Source organism: Haliotis asinina, chromosome 3 (genome assembly GCF_037392515.1).
Source record: "Haliotis asinina isolate JCU_RB_2024 chromosome 3, JCU_Hal_asi_v2, whole genome shotgun sequence".
Lineage (NCBI taxonomy): Eukaryota > Metazoa > Mollusca > Gastropoda > Lepetellida > Haliotidae > Haliotis > Haliotis asinina.
In genome coordinates, this window is record NC_090282.1 from 53,891,500 (window position 1) to 53,913,064 (window position 21,565).

The 21,565-nt window shown below is 38.4% G+C and overlaps 1 protein-coding gene across 2 annotated transcripts; it reads right to left on the reverse strand.

The window, feature by feature from the left end:
• Window positions 1-1,505: 1,505 nt before the first annotated feature.
• Window positions 1,506-19,254, reverse strand: LOC137278163 (pentatricopeptide repeat-containing protein 2, mitochondrial-like). 2 transcript variants are annotated; one of them, XM_067810340.1, is made up of 10 exons: window positions 19,176-19,254; window positions 18,940-19,051; window positions 11,414-11,506; window positions 11,029-11,161; window positions 9,422-9,548; window positions 8,555-8,734; window positions 4,921-5,034; window positions 4,537-4,611; window positions 3,962-4,075; window positions 1,506-2,718 (listed from the first exon to the last, which is right to left on the reverse strand). In XM_067810340.1, the coding sequence occupies exons 2-10, from the start codon at window positions 19,010-19,012 to the stop codon at window positions 2,470-2,472; spliced, it is 1,158 nt and encodes a 385-aa protein (XP_067666441.1). In that variant the 5' UTR covers window positions 19,013-19,051; window positions 19,176-19,254; the 3' UTR covers window positions 1,506-2,469. The 2 variants fall into 2 exon arrangements, with proteins under 2 accessions (XP_067666441.1, XP_067666442.1); XM_067810341.1 differs by having other exon boundaries at window positions 19,156-19,232.
• Between the last annotated feature and the right edge of the window lie 2,311 nt (window positions 19,255-21,565).

Sequence of the window (21,565 nt, forward strand, 5' to 3'; positions counted from 1 at the left end):
ATATTTCCTTATCATAACAATGTAGGGGGGATACGGGCGAAAGTCCTACCGGTAGCTATCTATAATTGCCATGGTGTTCCTGAATACACCTTTCACCACACCAAGCTCATACAAATGTACTCTTTTAGCCGTCAGTCATATTTTTTCATAATTTGAAAAAGTCCAATGACTTCCAGTAGAGAATTGTGAGAATGTTCAGGCATAAACAAGCGTTTTCCTTAATATTACATTCACAAGACAACCCTAGGCCTGTGGTCAACAGCAGATGAGCATCGATTTGCGTAACTTGGAACCGATGACATGTGTCAACCAAGTCAGCGAGGGCGACCACCCGATCCCGTTAGACGCCTCATGGTTACTGAAGCACGGGTTACTGAAGATCAATTTTAACTCGGACCTTCATGGATCCCATATTATTAAGGAAAATAGTACGCAATGCTCTCTTGAAAAGGCCAGACAACCAGGCGTTTATAACATCCATTCAGCCCTGTCTCTAGAAGTTAAGAGGGAAAATACCTCTAGCCACGGCCATAGTTCCAGAACAAGTCTTGGAGAGGTTCGAATACGCTTTAGTATGTTTCATGTCTCAAAAGCTGAGGGTTGTAGGTTCACGCACTCTGAAGGCACAAAGCACGATGGGGGTATAAAGTTCTTGATTGCAGTGTGTGCTCATTTCCAGGAATGATGTAAAAGAGGACAGTACTAAAGCTGAACTTACCATGACATATCAAGACAAAGACATTCAGAAACTACATGATGCTAAATTATTGGTATGCACTGCAGTTTCGTAGGACTGCGGTCTTGACCTGTTTGTAGAATGTGAGACACTCAATGTTCAGGGTTTTCAAGTACCAACGTGTCATGGTTTGATAAGCTTCCCCTGCCAGTTGTTCGATATTCATTGATGATAGTCACCCTTACATAGTTGTCATCGCCCATTACATCTTCGGTACTATCTTGGAGGCTAGGTTCGAACTGTAGATCCTCTTCTTGTTTTCCATGATCTGACGCAGGCACTCGATGATTAATCCTGGAAGATTCTGACCAGGCGGTCACAAGTGCTAATTGATACAATCAATACAAGGACCGACCAGTCAATCCTGCTCATGATCAACTGCATGAGCAAAGAAGAGTTCTGTTGATGTATATACATCTTTGATATCAACTTATGTGACATTTCAGTGTAGCTAACTCCGTCATCAAGCCATTGGCGTCAGTAGCTACAGTACACCAAAACACTGTTCGTATTAACATTCAGATAGTTGTATCTCCCATAGAACTCTCCTTCTTCAAAACATTAACTTCAAAATGACACTCTAAGTTGCATCATGAGCATTGATCTACACAGTTAGAAAAGCGTTGGCATTTGTACATCAAATCTGACCACCCAACTTGACACTTCTGTTAGTCAACTCTTACAAAGATTATGGGTTGCTGAAGGCCAGTTCTGACCTCAATCCTCAGTCTTCACTGCTATTTAATATATACATACAGCTGCATTATTCAGTTGTTTCAGACTTAATGGATTTTATTTTGTACATTATATGAAGCACAGTAACAAGTTTTCCAGCTCAAGAATTATCAGTGGCCTACACATCCCTTCATTCTTAATCATTTGGTCAAAACAAAACCATTACAAACATACTTCACGCAATAGTTTATTCTGTCACATGAATTACCAAAGATTATATGAGTGCTAAATGCATACATGGAACAGGCCCCTGAAGTCTCCTCCCTATCATTCAACACATAACGACATCAACAAACTAATTCACCATAAGATTGTATGACAAGTAAACATTACGTCATACACAAATGGGGTGATGAAACTTTGAGAAGTACATAAGTGTAAATTTTCCTGGACACTCATACTTCTCTAGCTGCATCACTGGGATTCTTCCCTTCTCCCAGACTCTGTCTAATCTGAGGATGTGAGACATTTCCATTTGGTCACAAAGTGACAAGCTACAGCAGGTGACACAACGTTCTTTACACAAAAATCTAGCTTTCGTCACTTACACAACTGTGCAGTTAAGAAAATTTGCGAGAATGTAGCTAGAAACTGCAAATTTGAATAAATGCTAATACAGAACCTGCCACACAAAACTAACATACCTTATTCTGCAAATCAAATTTGCTGAGATGAGGCATGGTCTCTTAAAATGATGAAACATCTTGTTTTCTGAATGTGGTATTTACACATCAATCATTTATATGATATATGATGAGAAATAATAAAGATGTATAACCTGGCAAGAGTTATATATATGGTCTGAAGTCACAGATGGGAAGGTGACTGACTTATGATTCTCCATCACAGATGTTAGACAAAAGAAGACAGTTATCACACTTATCAAAATGCAAGGTGTCCTTTATGTGTGAGCAGTCTAAAACACTTCCTACAGTGTCATTTCTCTTCTTACACTCTTGTTCTACAGATGGACCACATCCTGACTCTTCACATTTCTCTCAAAATGACTTATTGAAATCTCCTTGGCTCTCCATGCTGTCTGAACGTGGACCACTAAAGTTAAATGATCTATTACGCTGCTGGAAATTGTCCGAGGTCCTCAACATCCTGGTGACTGGTGCCTCCAAGAAGGCTTTTAGCGGGTCATTCCTTATGAAGCCATCTGCCCGGAGACTGTCAATGAGGGGCAAGACATGCTGCTTCAGCTCCACACTGCCTCTCGTCAAAGCCTCTTCCACTGCACTAATCTGGGAGGAGAGTTCAAATTGTGGTTATCAGCAAAACGAGCATTCAGTTGTCATTCCAAGCAATCAATACAAAAGTGCTATGACTGTGCTGAGTATATGTTAAGGTGTGGCAGATATTATGCCCTTACGATGAAGATCTACTTAAGAAAGGACACTGTGGTCCCACAATCCTACAAAAGATAAGGGGCACCTGTTACAAAATACTTGGGGTCATGGGGACCTTTCCTCACATGAATAACAAACCTAACATACTCATGCATTTTGGAATTACTACCTTTGACCTCATGGAAGATAATGTCAAACAGAACAAGACAGTTTTGCAAAAAACATCTATCATTCAAATATAACTGGTCCATTCAATCATATCTACTTCCAACTCTTGTAACATAACTCTTCGAAACATCAAAGTTACATTTTATTTCAATCAGTATCATTTCTCCTGTATTTCAAGGTACACAGTCTCACATTCCACACCTGTACAGTCATCATCTACACTGTCTCACAAGGCGCACCTGTACAGTCATCTACACAGTCTCACAGGTCACACCTGTACAGTTATCATTTACACTGTCTCACAAGGCCACATCTGTACAGTCATCACCTACACAGTCTCACAGGCCACACCTGTACAGTTATCATTTACACTGTCTCACAAGGCCACACCTGTACAGTCATCATCTACACTGTCTCACAAGGCACACCTGTACAGTCATCTACACAGTCTCACAGGTCACACCTGTACAGTTATCATTTACACTGTCTCACAAGGCCACACCTGTACAGTTATCATTTACACTGTCTCACAAGGCCACACCTGTACAGTCATCAACACTGTCTCACAGGCCACACCTGTACAGTTATCATCGACACTGTCTCACAAGGCCACACCTGTACAGTCATCATCAACACTGTCTCACAAGGCACACCTACACTGTCTCACAAGGCGCACCTGTACAGTTATCATTTACACTGTCTCACAAGGCGCACCTGTACAGTCATCATCAACACTGTCTCACAAGGCGAACCTACAGAGTCATCATCTACACTGTCTCACAGGCCACACCTGTACAGTTATCATCTACACTGTCTCACCTGTACAGTCATCATCAACACTGTCTCACAAGGCGCACCTGTACAGTTATCATCTACACTGTCTCATAGGCCACACCTGTACAGTCATCCTCTACACTGTCTCACATGGTGCACCTGTATATTCAGGGAGATCATGCTGTCAGGTACTCACTGTTTCAGAGAATATCCTATTTTTCCATGTGAGGTTGGCTCTTTCGTCCTTGAGAAGGTATCTGAACCATGGTACCACCTCCTCCACTCTGTCCAACTGTGCATAACAGATCATCTGCAGAAGGAAGAAAAAGCATGCAGTCACAAGAATCTTCAGTTTCTGTTGCTACTGAGGTGTCCTATACTGAATACTCATCAGGAAAATACTACTTTAAAACAGCTAAATTGAGAAACTTGGTTGCACTTGTTCTTATGCTGTTGTCCAACAGTGTATAGAACAGTGTACAGTGTACAATCTGCCAATATATCACAAATGGCAATGAAAGGAGTCACCTATGAAGTTTAACATTCCTTTAAATGTTTTCAAAGTTACAAATTCAGTAACCACAAGTGAGCTCAATGTGGGACCAGAACAGATGACTGAATGCAAGACAAAGGGACACTTGCACACTGAATCTGTCTCCTACTGGACCACCACTATCAAGAATGACCAAGTCACTTGTCTAAAACTAATGTTCAACTCTGTCAGATGATCTGTAACAACATAGTTCCAAATACTATTTCCATCACTCTCACCTTAATATTCACCACCCCAACGATCCTGTGGTTAGGGGCAGATGTGCACACTTCCAAGCCAGTTGCTGGCTTTCCCTGTGGAACAGAAGCTGTGTTATGACAGATCACCAAACTTTGTTAATAGAAATAACTTAAACAGTAAATGGTAGTTTTCATTTATCCCCTGGTAGATCAACCTTCTTTTTGCTGGCATACCATGACAATTCTCCACTGAATGCATATATAAAGTCACTGAAAGACAATTGAATGAGACTTTAAACATTGGTCAGTATCAAATGCCTTTCTATTGCATGCCTGCAGCAAGAAAACATGAATGAGGTTGACATAAGGCTGAATGCCAGAGCAGCTGTTTAGCTCGGGAGACCAAGCAACATGACATTTTACCTGGTTCACAGCCAGGGCGGCAATGAATGATAGACTGCGACCTGATGGCCTGAATCGTGCTGCTTGAATGTCCCTCAAGTACTTCAAACTTAAGGTCAAAGACTCCTCTGTGTTCTACAAAATCAAAAGGAGAGCATAAGGAATTAGGGCCTTAATCACAGTATCACCCCACTTCGTATCCTGACACTGAAGCCTTCACTTCACCCAAATACAGTTGAACCCTGTTTACTCAGACCCCACATATCCGGAAACCCCCGTCTTCTGAGAAATTTTTATGTGAAACGTAACTTCATGGATTGTACTTGCTAAAACCAGACCCCGCGCTTCCAGACCCAGATGGCAAATTTTCAAAACATACCCATAGAATTCCATTGAAAAACACATGTCACTCAGGTTGTTCATTAAGATTTAGCAGGTGTGAGAATATCTCATCAGTAACGAAAACCCATGTTAAGTAGGATTAAGGTAAACTACACTGTAATTGTACTTTATATAACACTTACAAATCAACCCCTACTATCTGTCGCGATGCAAGTTAAAAATAGCATGATCTGAGTCATGTCATCCCATCCGGAGGTTTACTTTCTTCAGATAGCATAAGTTCAACGCAATGTCATATGTTTTTAGGGCATTTAAAATTAAAAAAAAAAATATGCGATTGGCAAAATAGAGACTTTTTGTCATCAATTTACGTTTTTCATCTGAAGCTCCACATGCTACATGATTACGTCTGTGACAACCTGAAAAATGGTAACCTGCGTTCCGCCTTCCATGTATTATTGGTACACTTATATGTTATGATGATTCACTGTTATTACTATTGACTGTTTATTTATTCATATACGTACATGAATTTAGATGATAAATTTTCATTTGTGGGGATTTGCCAGATGCTTCTTCATTCAATGTGAAGTTGGGTTAACCAAGGGAGGTAACTCTAAATCTAATTTCTACCATGCGAACTTGGAAAGTAAACTGGCTGAAAAAGACATGTTTCTTTGTCATGACTTACATACGTGAAAAGGCTTCAAATATAGAAAATACATAAACTGACATACGTAACAGCACCTATGTGTTTGTGAATATATTAGGTGTCAGCTCTTCAACAAGTTGTATAAGGTCTGGTTGGGTGTTGTACAGCTGCTCAGTGCTAATGAAGCCCCTATTTCAAAGACCGACTGAAATACAAAATAGTCCCATCTATCTGCGTGTGATATCATAAACTGTAAATCAGAGTTATTTAACACTGTTCATTCAACAGCAGCATGGAGTAATGAGACAACAGAGCTACAAGGTTCTGTATGTTACCTACATAAAGCAGACATTGCTGGCGATGTCAGTATTGGTGTCTGTAACTATAGCTGGAATAATCCATACATAGGTCCATAGGCCTTGTAGTTTCAGTGGTTATGTAAAACATTCACTCACAACAGAAAAAGGGTAAGTGACAGACAAATGTAGATCTTGGATCCAAGGAACAGTTCATAATTTATGGTTAGGTCGATGATGATGAATTTTATGCAGTTGCATGTACAATGTGAATCAGCCCCTCAACTAAAATTAATGTACACAGCAAGTGACACTCCCTACATGTCATGAACAAAATCAATGACCCACCCACGAGAACGTGTACAAAACTGATGACCTCCACTCAACCTCCTCAGAACAAAATGGTTGACCCCCTTAAAATCATCATTGAAAATCAGAGCCATGCTGATACCGACTAAATATTACAATTGAAACCTCACGCTACACGTTTGGTTCCAATTGAAATTTAGTTGCCATAAATCTTTATTTATCTCCATTCTACCATGACCCATTTAAAATCGAACTCCCTCACTCTGCGGAAGACACTGTGTGACCCAACAAGGGATGAGAGGCGAGTTAATCTCGTCTGTGAAGGGAGTGCCTTGGTGCCTTTCGTGTTTTTTAAACATTTCAACATAAAAAAACTGTTGATTTTTACACTCAGTGAGTGTCGATTGTGCTTTCACGTACTTGCCTCCACCACGGCACGCGGCAACTGAGTGACAGTGCCGTTTTGTCAAAATGTGTGTACATGCAACTAACTTGTGATTCCTGGAAACTTTGTTTTCATCAAGGATGGATGGAGGCCAAGCTTTTCTCAAAGTGTACGAACATAACAGTGACTGCCTTGCGGGAATGATGGCAGAGCAGAACTCTGGTGGTTCAATTTTTTACATATAGATATTATTGTTACATGATGGAGTATGAGTAGCATAATTTGGCCTTTCACCAGAACTGGTATCTTGCGAATTTCCCTAGCACGTCTGTAAACAGACCGTGTATTGAGAGTAATTCTGAATCAGACAATTCTATGCAAAATTTACGATTATTAGAAGAACATATGGGTTTGCACTTCAGGCAAATTAAATAAGGATCAACTACCAACAGCCACAATCTACATAGTAGACACGATTTCATCAACTGGGACTAAGTCTCAAGTGAAGAAATACATGCTTAATATGACATAATTTGATAACATATAATGAATATATAAATCCAAATACCGTATACAAGCAGAATTTAGTTTAGACCAAAGTAAAGAAAGAACTTATCGCTGTATTGGGATCCTCAGGTGCCTCCAACCGCCCACGTCGGACGATAAGGAGAAAGTGACAAGCATGGTCGGTCACGTGGCCTAGGGTGCGGGGAAAAGGGAGGCTACACATGGGTGAGTGTATTTTACGTTCACTTCTTTCTAGAAGGGAACTTCAAGGGATTTGAGGTGTTCCACTACCTTCGCCAGGGAAGAGGAGATAAGCAATTAGTATGAGTCAGCATAATAAAAAATAATAAATTTTATCAACATTTCCATCACGTCTGTTGTGTTTATATCAGTTGTGTTGGTGGTCAAGCTGAAGTAGTACGGCAATCTTGTATATACATGTGTAGCGAAGTGCCGTGAAATCAGACGCATGTTCAATCCAAACATTTTGAAGTGCATAGTTCTATGTGGCAAATTCCTGAGTCAGTGTCAAAATCCATGGAGTGGTTGTTCTTATGACCCGCCATCATTGTGGTCAAATGGAAGTAGTTCTCACAATAAGACTTGTTAATGAGCGGTGAAACGACCTAAAATAAGATAGCGTCAATCCAGAATTGATGCCGTCTGATTTTTCTGAAAAACCAATCCAGTATTTTCTTGAGTCATGGTAGAATGCTGGATAACCTTTCATGACCATCAAGATCAATTTGAGCTTCATCATAACAGTGGGGGAGAAACGATACGCCCTTACAACAGTACAATAGTATTGTGGTACAAGGCCTTTGGTTTGGTTTGGTATTTAAGAACTTACTTCCAAGAAAATAGTGGCCTGTCTAACAATGAAAAGCATCAACTGTCACAAAACGATTTGATTATTAGACATTTTAACAAAGGTTTTCTTAAGTTACTAAATTGACGATAAGAACCTTACTACAAAAAACCGAACTTTTGGACTGCATTATGGTAAACCAAACTGAAGGCACAATACCAGAGTAAACAGCTACAGCCCTACATAACAATTTACCTCTAAGGATGGCAGACCCCCCCAAAAACTCCACCTGGCAGGCGTTTGAGAATGACTGAAGTAGTGTACATTTCAAGATGATATGTAAATTATCAACATACCATTTTGTATAATGAAGCAAACAACAAGGTCATGCAGTTGATGGGGTATCGGAAGTCATCACCGCCGAACTCCCTCAGCTGTTTGTAGTACTCGACTACCTCCTGGTAACGGCCCTTCTTGTACAGCATGTCCATGATGAGCATGTAGCTGGAGATGTTGTCAAACAGGCTTCTCAGACTCTGCAACAACACAACATTCGCACTCAACAACCACACTTCCAGCGTCTCACAAAAACCAGGCAGAGCTTCAGGGCATATGATCGACAGTGAGTGCTAACATCAGTCATTTCTTCTTTCAGTTGTATACAATTATACAGCTCTTTACTTTCAACGTGAGTAAAAAGTTAACTTCCACACAACCTGATCCTGAAGAGTTGCATAAAAAGGTAATGCTACTACGCCAGATGACATGTGTTTTGATCCTCCTGGCACAGTTCCATCATGCAGTTTCAAATGAGATGACTTACAATGTACAGATTTAGTTGCGACCACAGACAATGTTCAATGAGCTGTCATACTAAACATGCTTAAACAGTCTTTCCTCATATGTAAATGTATGTATCTTCCCTCGGCAAATTCAGGATTAAATGTGAAATTCAGGAAAGGTCACTTTCATACACTTGCATTTCCACTGCTAATATCTAACTTCAAAGGGAAGTAACTCTTCTTCCTTTCATTTCTCCAGCAAGATTGTCTTCATTGCACTGATCACTCTTGACTATTCCTTAGATATCAAATCTTAAACACAATCATGAAAATACATACTCTATCAGTTTGCTATCATATCACCAAACTTATCGTTTTGATATGACTCCATGGGCAAAACAACTGGGTTAAGATAATTGAGAGCAAATGTTTTTCTCTCACCTCATCCTGGAAAAGTTCCACTGCTTTATCTACTTCATTTCTGATATGCAGCAGACGTAGCACTGGTGGACCAAAGCAGTATGGTCGGGGGGAATCTTCTGTGTCTTGAGCCCGGTCTGCACAAAACCTGCAACATCACAAACAATCACAGTTAACCCAGCCATTCTCTTACAGGAAACCAATGCAACTACAGTGTTCCCAGAAATTATTGAGAAAATCTTTGTTTTTTTTCTAATGATGCTAAGATTGGAAAAAGGGCTTTCACTATGCACTAAGCATACTAAATAAGGGAGACAACTCTTGAAGGCTAGAAGGCAGCTCATTACGTCAAGAGTTATCTCCCTTGTCTGAGCAGACGGCTTCCTGTGTTGACATCGCAGAATTTATAGCAAGAGAGAAAAGAAAGCTCATTCTAGATGATTTTGAAAGGAGTGAGGCTGATGCTAAAGTGTTAGCTTGTAGACATGGTATTCCTCTGTCTACAGTATACAGAACTTTGAAGAATATTCAAACAGGAACTGGGATAGAGCACAAAGCAGGGGCAGGTCGGCCTAAGAAATTCAGTGTTGTGGATCGCCGAAGACTTGGGCAGATTGTGAGTAGGGACAAACTGAAAAGTGTTGAGAACATCAGAAATGAAAGGATTAGCAGAGGAAGTCCTCAGGTATGCAATGAAACAGTTAGGCAGGAATTACAGAGACTTAATTGGGTGAAAAAACGTGGAATTCCCTCGCCGTTGATGAAAGATGCACAAAAGGAAAAACGTTTAAACTGGTGTCGGGCTCATGAAAATCAAGATTGGGATAATGTTTTCTTTTCGGATGAAAGTTCTGTTTGGCTTTTCCCTAATTGTGTGAAAATTTGGACCAAAGATACTGTCAAACCTACCTACCAGCGACCAAAACATAGCCCGAAGTTTCACATGTGGGGTGGCATATCGGCTCGCGGAGTGACGCCATTGTGTGTTTTCACGGGAAACTTGACAAAAGAAAGATACGTTGACATTCTAAATGGTCACCTTCTTCCGACAGCACAAACATTGTATGAAGATGATTGGATTTTCCAGCATGATAATGACCCCAAACACACTGCGCGCTACACAAAACAGTGGTTGTCGGGCGAAAATGTTCAAGTTTTAGACTGGCGCAGTTACAGCCCAGGCCTAAACCCAATTGAGAATGTGTGGGGAGTCATGAAGGACAGAATAAACCAAAAGGGACTGAGAAATATTGAAGATATGAAGGCCGAGGTGGTCCAATATTGGGATACCCTGTCACACGATTACCTACAAACTTTGATGGGTAGTGTGCCTAGGCGTATTCAGGGATGCATTGCTGAGCGAGGAGGTCTAACAAAGTACTAAAACAAGACTGAGACTGTAAAAGGATGATGTTTTAACATGTTTATGTAAGTAAAACGCCAGAAGTTAATAAACGTAATGAGTTACATGACGCAACATGATTCTCAATAATTTCTGGGAATACTATAAATACAGACAAAAAAAAATGTAAACTTACCAAGACTTCAATAACCATTTTTGTTGATATGTACCAGTATCATTTGAGGAATTTTATTTGCCATTCAGTATCAGTATTTGTCTGCCCTACCTTTTCAACATGGCTACTAGTGTCTCTAGGTCTTCATCAGTTTCTGTAACAGCTACTGTTGTCTTCAAGTCCTCAGTAAATATCGTCTGACCTTCTCTAGCTGTTAGATTCTTCATACGTTCCATAAAACTTCCTGAAAACATCACAATAATGAACACCAGTTAATACTTTGTAACACTAAAGGATCCCAGCTTTACGACATAAGGTCAGCAGGATCCAAATGTTGTATGTCTGTCAAGATTCATTACCAATACCATAAGAGGAAAATATCTTCGCTGACGTAAACAGCTGGTTTCAACAGCACCAAGCATCTAGTGAAATCCCAAGTTATCTATCTCTTGTTAGTGTTACCTGTGACAATGGCTACACATTGACAATGACATACCCTTAAGAGTTCCAAGTCTGTCTTGTGTCAATACACGAACTCGCCGTAAGTTGTCTAGTCCTAAGATATCTCCATTTAACAGGAATCTCTGCCCTGAAACATTTGAAAAATGAATAAAACCATTATTCACATTAACAGTGATTCAGTTTGGGCACAAGAGAACATCGGCACTTCTCACACCCAGAAATCTTACCCATAAGCTTCTACAATACTAGATTTGTCCTCACCGTGTGGTGCAAAGCTGGTCGCATATTTCAAGGCTCCCTCCCATAAATCACACACCATGCAAACTTGATATTCTATTCAGGTTCCTGTCTTGTGTAGATGCATATTTGTTGCTTAACACCACACTAAGCAATATAAGAGCAATATAGCAGCAATACGTAAACACACGTAATCAAGTCTGTACCAGACAATCCTGTGATCATGATCATGAACAAAAATAGGGATATGATGACCAGTGTCAACCAAACCAATGACCATCTAATCCTGTTGGTTGCCTCTTATGACAAGCATGGGATGCTGAAGCAGCAGAAATGAATAGCTTGATTCTTATCCCTAGAGGAGGAACAATATGTAGCTATTAGATTTCACAATAATAATAAAGTAGAGCTATCATTCATTGAATATTTTTTCTCTTCAATAAATTGTCCAGTAAACATTAACATCAAACACGTCAAATAATCAAGGAAAGTTGAAAATCAGTGAGGACAAGTTACTTACTTGAAGTCATTTGCACTGTGGCAAGAGGGTTTTAAAAAGAAAGTTGATGCCATGTCATGGCGCTTTACAATGAGGGTGACATACTTCTGTACAGATCCAGCTCCTTTCTTAGGAGAGAAACTTTAAGTTCTAGATGTCCCAAATGGGAAGAGTGAGCAAGTGAGTGAGTGAGTTTAGTGTTAAGCCGCACTCAGTAATATTCCAGCTATATGGTGGCGGTCTGTAGTGTAAATAATCAAGTCTGGACACGACAATCCAGTGATCAACAACATGAGCAAATTAGGAACCAATGTCATGTGTCAACCAAGTCAGCGAGGTCTGACCACCTGATCCTGTTAGTCGCCTCTTACAACAAGCATAGTCGCCTTTAAAGGCAAGCATGGTTGCTGAAGGCCTATTCTACCCCGGGACCTTCAGGGGTTATGAATGGGAACAGGTTAACCTTTAGCCTGCTGAATTAATTTCAGCATAAGGCGCTAATAAGAGGGTGGGTGATTTCAAACACTCAGTGCATCACTAAAGAAGGGACAACTGAAAAAATATTCAGCTCATTAATACTACATACAAAAATAAACATTATTATCAAAAAATATCCAGATAATTTCAAACGTACAGATATTAATTACAAGACAAACATAAATAGAGTAAATTTTCCTGAATTTACCTGAATTACTCGATTGGTAGCCGGATGCGTTTTATACTAGGAACCGTATAAATTGTCCAATTATCGCAAACCGATTTCAATATTCTTACTACTGATATTTCATAAGTATCTGACTTTAATTTCGTATATTTGTATCGGCAAATATCCGCGCGACGACAAATTAAAAAATAATTCTGAAAAAAAATAATCGAAAACGTTCGTCGTAAACAAATAATATTTTCGATGTCATGACAGGTCTTACTGAAATGGCACTATTACGTTTATTTAAACGTGTCATGTAATGAAAATAGCAGAATAAAATACATGATTCATAAGCATTCATGAGTGCAAATATCAAGTGTTATGGTTCATTAATTTTTGCACAAACCCACAAAAAGAGGGTGTTAAATCGTGTTGCGCATACGAAAAAACAAACATGGCGCGCTTCGTCGAACTCCTACATAAAATATAGCTTTTTTGGTCAGAAGAAAGATTACAGAACTCTTCTGTGTAAGACCTGGTGAAAGAGGGAGAATTTCTCATTCTACAAGTGTTCCATGTATCATTTTCCGTTTAGTATGACGAAAGACGGACGAAAATTAAGATCGTGAAATCTAACTTGTTTTCTAGTAAGTGCAAAGGTCACCGGATGTGATGTCACAGACGGGGATTGCTTGATGAAATTCATTCGCTATTGAATATGAACAGAAAAGTTGGAGATATTTCGCCTGAATTTAGCACAAATAACTGTTTAAAGTGATTAATCAGAGCTCATAGAATTTTCTTGGTGTATTTTTGACTATATAATTTGCACATAGCCGAACCAGTTTGACCTTGTATGCTCCCGTGACCCGGAAACAGTAGTCGATCAACACTGCAGATGCAAGTTTTTCAGTATCTTTTATTTGAATTTTTATTCATATTAGGCACAATACTTTATTGTCCACTGAATATAAAGATAGCAAAGATATAATTGTGATGCATGTTGATCCCAGCTTATTGTTTTTTTCACATGGTCCAACACAGAAACGTGTACAAATATCATTCTCAACAACAGGTGCGCGGATATGGGCGTGGCATTTGTGTTTCAAAATAACATTCATGCTTTTCTTTTTATGACGATGTAGTGTAGTAAGAACTGCAGTATACATGTTTTATAAACAAAAATATATTTTCAGTTATAGTTTCACATGAAATCGGAGATGATTTGATAAAAAATGCGTTCATATTACATGATTGGGAAAATTATATGTCTCACTTTAGAACAAGTTGAATTACATTCATAATTTTATGCAATGAATTAACGTTCTTGATGAATAATTACGATAGATTTGTCAATGCTTTATGTTTCATAACTGGTTACAACTTTAAATCTTTTGATATACTTTAATATGTTAAATGATAATAATATGACAATTATTTTTCTCTCTCAAATAGACAAAGGCAAAGACACTTAAAATCTGTCAATGCATTTGCAACGTGTAAATAACCAAATTTTAATTAATGTCTTTCAGTAATGTGGAAAGCTGACAGTTTTGCACAATTTTTTATTACAACTACATGTATGCCATAAAATATATGGACAGATGTTACAAATTATTTTGTGTATTTTATTTCTTCATAATATCGTGCCAAAATGTACATCAAATACAAATGGGTGATGAGTTATTTTTGTTTTCAGCAGTACCACTTTGTTTGCTGAATTATTTTGAATCGCGCATGACAAATAATGTCATTTATGTTGTTGAAGTAACAATACATGTAAATTTATCGGAAAATGTTATCATTTGATAAAAAAGAAACCATATACATATAAGAAGTTATATTGTCTCTGGTGAAAGTAAACATGCTTCATATTCTGTAAATATATATTATTCTACCTTATTGTCTTTTCCTGGGTTTAGGAGCAATGTCACATTATGAAATGGGTCTAATGAACTTTCAAGGATTGTTTCTGTTTGCTGAAGTGTCTGATGGTGATATACTCCAATTATTTAGTGTTCAATAGCCTAAACCATCATGAAACAAGAAACATGAAGAACAGTCCTCCTTGAATAACAAAATGCCAAGGACTGAGCAGTCTTCCGTTAAAGATCTGGAAGCATTTGATATATATGTCTTTGCCATATACACATGGCAATGAAAAAAATCCAAATTGAAATCTTAAAGAATAGCTCCAAACTGGACAATAAAAAACACTCACTGCAGAGCTCAGTATTAGGAAAAAAGAAATTTACTTGCCACCACATGATTACCTTGATGCCAAAGACTAACATAGGTTGCACCTCCTACTCAACACTTAATTATCTGTCACTTGTAGTTTTGATATTCCATATTCAAAACATCACTACGACAAAATTATTTTAGGTCTGGTATGATAATTTCATATTACTTCATGAAATTTCATCACAAGAAAAAAATGAGTCTGTCTTTCGATCACTGTTAGTGTAATCACTGCTCCAAGAGTTTGGATCATCAGTCTGTTTCCCAGATGAAGTCTGTTTTAACAGTAAAATATGAACATAGACAGTGTGCAAGTAGGTAAAAAGTATGGCCATAAACATGAGGTACATTTTGCAGTTCAGATTGCACTAGTGCAATATCTAAAAGCTGTATGGAACCACGGACTGAGCAGCATGACATGATTTTTTTTATACAAATATGCACACACGTCAAACAATTTGATCTGAAACATTACCTGCATTATATATACTAGGTAGAATTAACTCCGAAAGCTCTGCTGTTTGGAGTAACAAAATAATTTCAATTTTGCTCCAAATTCGTGAACAAAAGATGTGATGTTTAGCTGTTTTAATGTTTAAAATAAATACTGATTCACAAAGACGATGACAGTTGTTTTCTAAGCAGTAATTAATTTTTATGAAATACATTTACTGTACGTTACATTCTCACACTAGCTCTGGTTTCGTTCGTTTCTGCAAAAGGAAAAATGATTTTTTTTCATGAGATCTTCAATCATCAAAATTGTACTTCTTGTAACGATATACACTGAAGAATATTCTGTTATTGTTACGACACACTGACAATTTATATGTCTCCCCGTGTCAGAACATTCTTTGAAAAAAATAGACCGCGAAAATCATCGACTTCGGATTTGCTAAACTAAAGATCAACACATCGACGGCTAACTTCAGGAGAAATACTACAACACAAGCAACAAATGACAACTGCTATTGAACACAACTAATAGTAAATGACTGAGGATGACTGAAAGGTAACTCTGGTGTATAGTATAGATCTTACGGGAATTTGAATCAGTTTAGAAAATGTATCAATGGTCGTTTTCCAACTCTTTCTCATTTTACTTCCACGAGTGCCATGCCGTGTACGTGCTTCCGGTTTCATCAAGGGTGGGTACAATTACAAATATTGTGATACTGTTTCATGATCTGCATTATATAGGTATTGAGTCGTTTTCTTTCAATGTATATGTGTTCAGATTCTGCTTATGAACGCATATTTTCAAACATCCTTCGTATCTTGTCACTTAGAAAGACCGCGAGTTTGGCCACGCCCTTTCGGGTCACCAACGGCTGTCAACTTTGTGAATGTTGGAAGGTTTATCAAACCAAATCAAAATAAAATCGCTAAATCTGGTAATTTCTGTGCAGAGGCAATAACATTTACCTATTCACACCGTGTAATTAATTCCAGATAAAATAATTGGATATGTCAAAAGGATGGCACATTTTCTTCGGCATCACGATACATGTGGAGTTGTTTGTTTACCGCCGTTGCCATGATCGTTTCTGTTCGTCCAATCTATGATATAACATTGAGATTGGTTTTGTTTATATTTATTTGAGCCGAAAGTTACTAATTTTTAGAAAATGGGAAACTTATGAGCTTTCTCTTCGTAAAGGAAAAACAAAAAATATCGACTAAACTATCAAAAAATATTTCATTATGAAGAAAATATTAGACTGGGTACCACACGGCGTGGTGCGCTGGAAGTCAACAATGGCCGTTATTTTCGACTGCGTGCCGAGAAATTCGGCGATCTCATTTTTAATTCGCGGGCGTTTCGTTTTAAGGTATATAAACGTATTGAACATTACATATTTAAAAAGGTGAGAATTAGCACATTCCATACATAATTCATATGATACGTAAATCCGACTCGTTGAATAATTATTGCAAGTTTTATTTGGAGATGTCATTATCCTGCACTCCTGTCGAATGGGTTCGACGATAGCATTGAGAGGATTAAAATAGCCACACGACAAAATGAAGACACTGACCCTTGTCAAAATGGCCATACCAAAAAGTCAAAATGGCCACAGAAAAGGTCAAAATGGCCATACATTATTTTATTCTTTTTTAAATACTCAAGACATTTGTATTAGTTGATATCAAAGTGTAAAAATGACAAAAGAAGTTATATCACACAAAACTTGGTGTTCATTACTGAGATACTTCACTCATTGATACTTTGAAACTGAGGTGAAAGACAAGTTCACCCTGCTCGAGACTGGCTCACAGAAGGAATCTAGTGGATAAACCTATGTTCCCCTGTCCCCTGTTCTCAAACATAAGAAATGATAATATAGATCATCTAGTAAATAATGGTAATTCATTGTAGCTTTTTATTACTGGATATATACTTTGTAATGTAATGTTGAAAATATAAGGCAAACATCATATGTATAATGTTATATTTATTAAATTTTGTTTTCATTTTAGTCTTTAAGAGGTCAGAGGATGTACTGTCCACTTATCCTCTAATTGGCTTGTTGAATACTTATCAACACATGATTACATACATTGTGTAACCTTAATTAACATGTGATTCTAGAAGTGCCTAGCTAACTGCCACCATTGTTCAATTAGTTGTTAAGCCTTGTATCTATAGTTATTGTTCTTATACTTTTCAGGTGAAGGAAGCAGCAATGGCCAATCTCCAGAAAGCCTATTGGAATGATCAAGTTTTTGACATAACAGCTGACTGGACCATTAGAAGATCAAGATTTTGACTAGAAGTAACTGATAAACAGTAAAAATAAACAGTAAATAGGTGCTTGTATACAATTTGTTTAAAATGATTTGTGTATGTGTTATGAACATCAAATTTTGTCTGATATAACTTCTTTTCTCATTTTTACACTTTGATCAGGCCATTAGGGGTTTGTGGCCATTTTGACTTTTCTGTGTCCATTTTGACATGGGAGTTTTGTGGCCATCTTGACGTGTGGTCATTTTGACTAGGACCAGTCCTGAATGGGCCATTTCCAAATTGTTCCTACTAACAACTGTTTCAAATGAGCATAACGAATCGTCATCTTCTGTCATACTCATACATAATTAATAGTGTTAGAATACAAAGTGAATACTCTGCAGTGCAGTGAGAGCACTTAAAATCAGGCAATATGGAACAATGCCATAAACCTGTTTCAGCTTAAGAAATTTGTACTCATTGAGGTACTGGGTACGTTTTTGTAGCGATAGCTTGGCTTAGGTAAATTTCAGTACGACCTGTTGCTCTGTTCAAAATAACAGTTATCCCCTGATACATGTGGAGCAAAGAATATGTGGGAACGGAAAAAACTCTTTCCTACATTTCTGCAGTACAGAAAGGTACCTGAGGTACATTTCTTTAGTACTTGTGCCGACAACGTTCCCCTCAGCGGTAATGAACATGATGGATGAAGTTTGCTTCCTAGCAATTCCATCTCTGAAATAGTGTTACTTGAACATCTCCACCTTCAATCTACTAAATGTCGATCAGTGTAATACAATTAGACCTTTTGGGGTATAACAGTTCCACTGATACGGACGTCGTGTTATATCAGACGCCGATATGTTTAGTCGCGACCTGATGAAGGTCAAGGGTCGTATTTAAGATAAATGTGGTATTTCTACACAAATTACATCATAAAATGACAAAAATACCATCGGTCGTAATGGGTGATCAAGTGAGTAAATGATTCACACAAGTAACACAACACCATAGCATTATCATAATCACTGTCAAGGTTTTACTGGATACATGAACTTGTCTCCTGTATGACCGGGAGCACGTGGGGACGCGAGAACTGATACCATTTCTGTGTTCCCCAAAATAATGTACAACCAGAAAACTAAAGCTGACGTCATTTCTTCAGACAATGGCTTAAACGTGCTTTCATTGAACTGTTATTACCTGACACAGTAATAGGGCGTAGTTTGAGTAAACATCGTGAAGCGGACACCGCATGTCTTCCAAGGGCAGCCATTTTGACAACTTTGAAGAGTGTAAAAGGTTGACCGGGAACCTTCAAACGAACAAGGGATTTTCAAGTAATTGAACTGAGTCAATACATATGCTTGTATCTAAATGGATATAAACTTGAAAGTATCATTTGACGGATGTACATACAATAAGTAATTTAAACCTACTCCGAATCCGAAGTGAAGTATGATATTTTACAACAATCGGCTGCGGAGACGCAGGTCCAGGATGCGGTTTTGGTTACAGGAGTCAAAACGGCCGCAAAAAACTGTCAATATGGAAATTGTGTGAATTAAACAAATAAACCGTTTTATATGTAGCTACTACCAGATGGGAAAACAAATTCAGAAAGCCATATGTACGTGGAAGTGTCTTTCTTTGATTTACAATTGCTCGTATCTTTTTTTAAAGTCTTTAAAAATTGTAACTGATGTGCATACCCATCTTAATTCGTTAGCCATGCACTCAGCAGAGTATATATCCTTACAGTTGCTCCATGTACCCAACTGGGTAAATCCTAATCCATGCATTCGGTAGAGTATAACCTTAAACATTCATTTTTATTCCCCCAAAGAAATTGGACTGGGGAAACGGCAGAGTCTTTCTAAACATCTCTAAGACACACAGTTGTTTATAAGTGTCAACTTTACAAGGAATAACACAGTCAGCCACCTTCTAGTGCGCGCATTAAGATGGAAATAATATGTAGCTCGTGCAGTACATTATGAAATGAAAACATGAACAGATACATACAGGTGCATCCGCACGTAGACAGATATTTCTATGCGCCAGCAAATCACACTTGCAAACAGTTATGAAAATAATGCACTTTTTGACAAATGTATTTAAACAAAAATTCTTTAAAATCGTGGAGAAGGTGGTCAGTGTGAGGCTGAATTATAAGAACCATCCGACGAGATGTGACCTAGTGGACAAGTGACAGTCTGCATACCGGGAACATCAGAACAATGAACCAGCTCTAGTGGTATCCTGAAACAAACTGTGGATGGAGGGGACGCAGGGGCTTTGATACTCCTAGATCAGTCACCAGCCTTTGACACAAAAGATCACAGAGTCCTGCTGTGGGTCCTCAAAACAAGATATGGAATCTCGGAGGAAGGACAGTAGATTGTGTCCCATCTCCATAACAAATGTCATTATGTGACCATCAGGAACAAGACATCAGAGACCGTTACCGTATACCACCAGGAACAATTTAAGACATCAGAGAGCGCACCAAACACCGTGCCAAAAGGGTCAGTGTTGGGTCCACCGTTATTTGTTCTGTACACTGGTCCAGTCGCTGACATAATCTCAGTTCACAGTCTGCAGCAGCATTCATTTGCAGACGTTGATCAGCTCATCAAGGCAATTTCTTGCTAAAATCCCACTGACGGTCTAGCTGGAATTTCTGATTGTACAAGACACATCAAATCTTGGATGACAAATCATGTTGTAACTGTATATGACACCAACACCGAAGCTGATCCGATTGGATCCAAACCACTGCTGTCGAAAATCTTTGCCAAATCAGTAACAATAGCTGATCCTGTCGTCCCTATCTGTTCCACTGCAAAATATCTTGGTATTATCCTCGACGCCCACTTTTCGATGGAAGCTCAAGTCTCTCAGATCTGCAAACCCTGCCACTTTCACCCTCGGTACATCAGTACCATCCGTCCCGTCTCAGTGGATGCTACCCATGCCTTGGTCAGAGCCCTCCTAACCTCAAGATTGGATTATTGTAACAGCGTATTGTTTGGCATTCCTCAGAAACTCTGCGACAGACTCCAGAAAATCCAAAACACGCTGCCATACCAAGCCAGTACGAAGGAGGCTCACTGGTTGTCCATCAAAGCCAAGTTGATCCTTGCACTCCCAACATTCCGTTCTCGTCCCCTTCTATTCTCTGTAAATTACATCATTGGAAGAACAGTAAGATGTCCCGAGGTTTGTCAAATACTCTTTGAATATTTCGTATTGTGTATTCAAAAATGTGATAGGGGACGGAAGTTTTGGGGATCACTCAAGTCTCCTCTCTTGGGGAGAGGTATTGTGCGACATTTGCAGAACCACGGAGGAACATTTCAACAAATGGAACATAAACACATGATGCACGTGCAATATTGTTATAAACGATATTCTGTTTATAGGAGTTTGTAATGATTAGTTGGATTTCTTCTCATTTATTAAGGCTCATTCTGCAATATGACCAATATTTTTTGGAAGCCCGTAACAAATATAGATAGACTATATAGTTCAAATAATATGAGGCATTCTTTTATTTCAAGAAAAAAAGTAAAAAGGAATGTCACAAACCAACGCCCAAAAGAAACTGCAAGGAAAGAAATTGTTTACATTATACATTCAAAGAACATTTTCAAAATTCAACTGTAATTACCTACCACATTCTTGAAATTTCTTAAGTAGATTTCAACTGTCAATCTTCCACTGTGGTTTACACACCCTCGCTAACTTACAAACAATGAAAAAGTCCTGTAATTGGAGACTAAAGTTATCAATCCTAGCATAGTTTACAGCATATTTACCCTTGGTC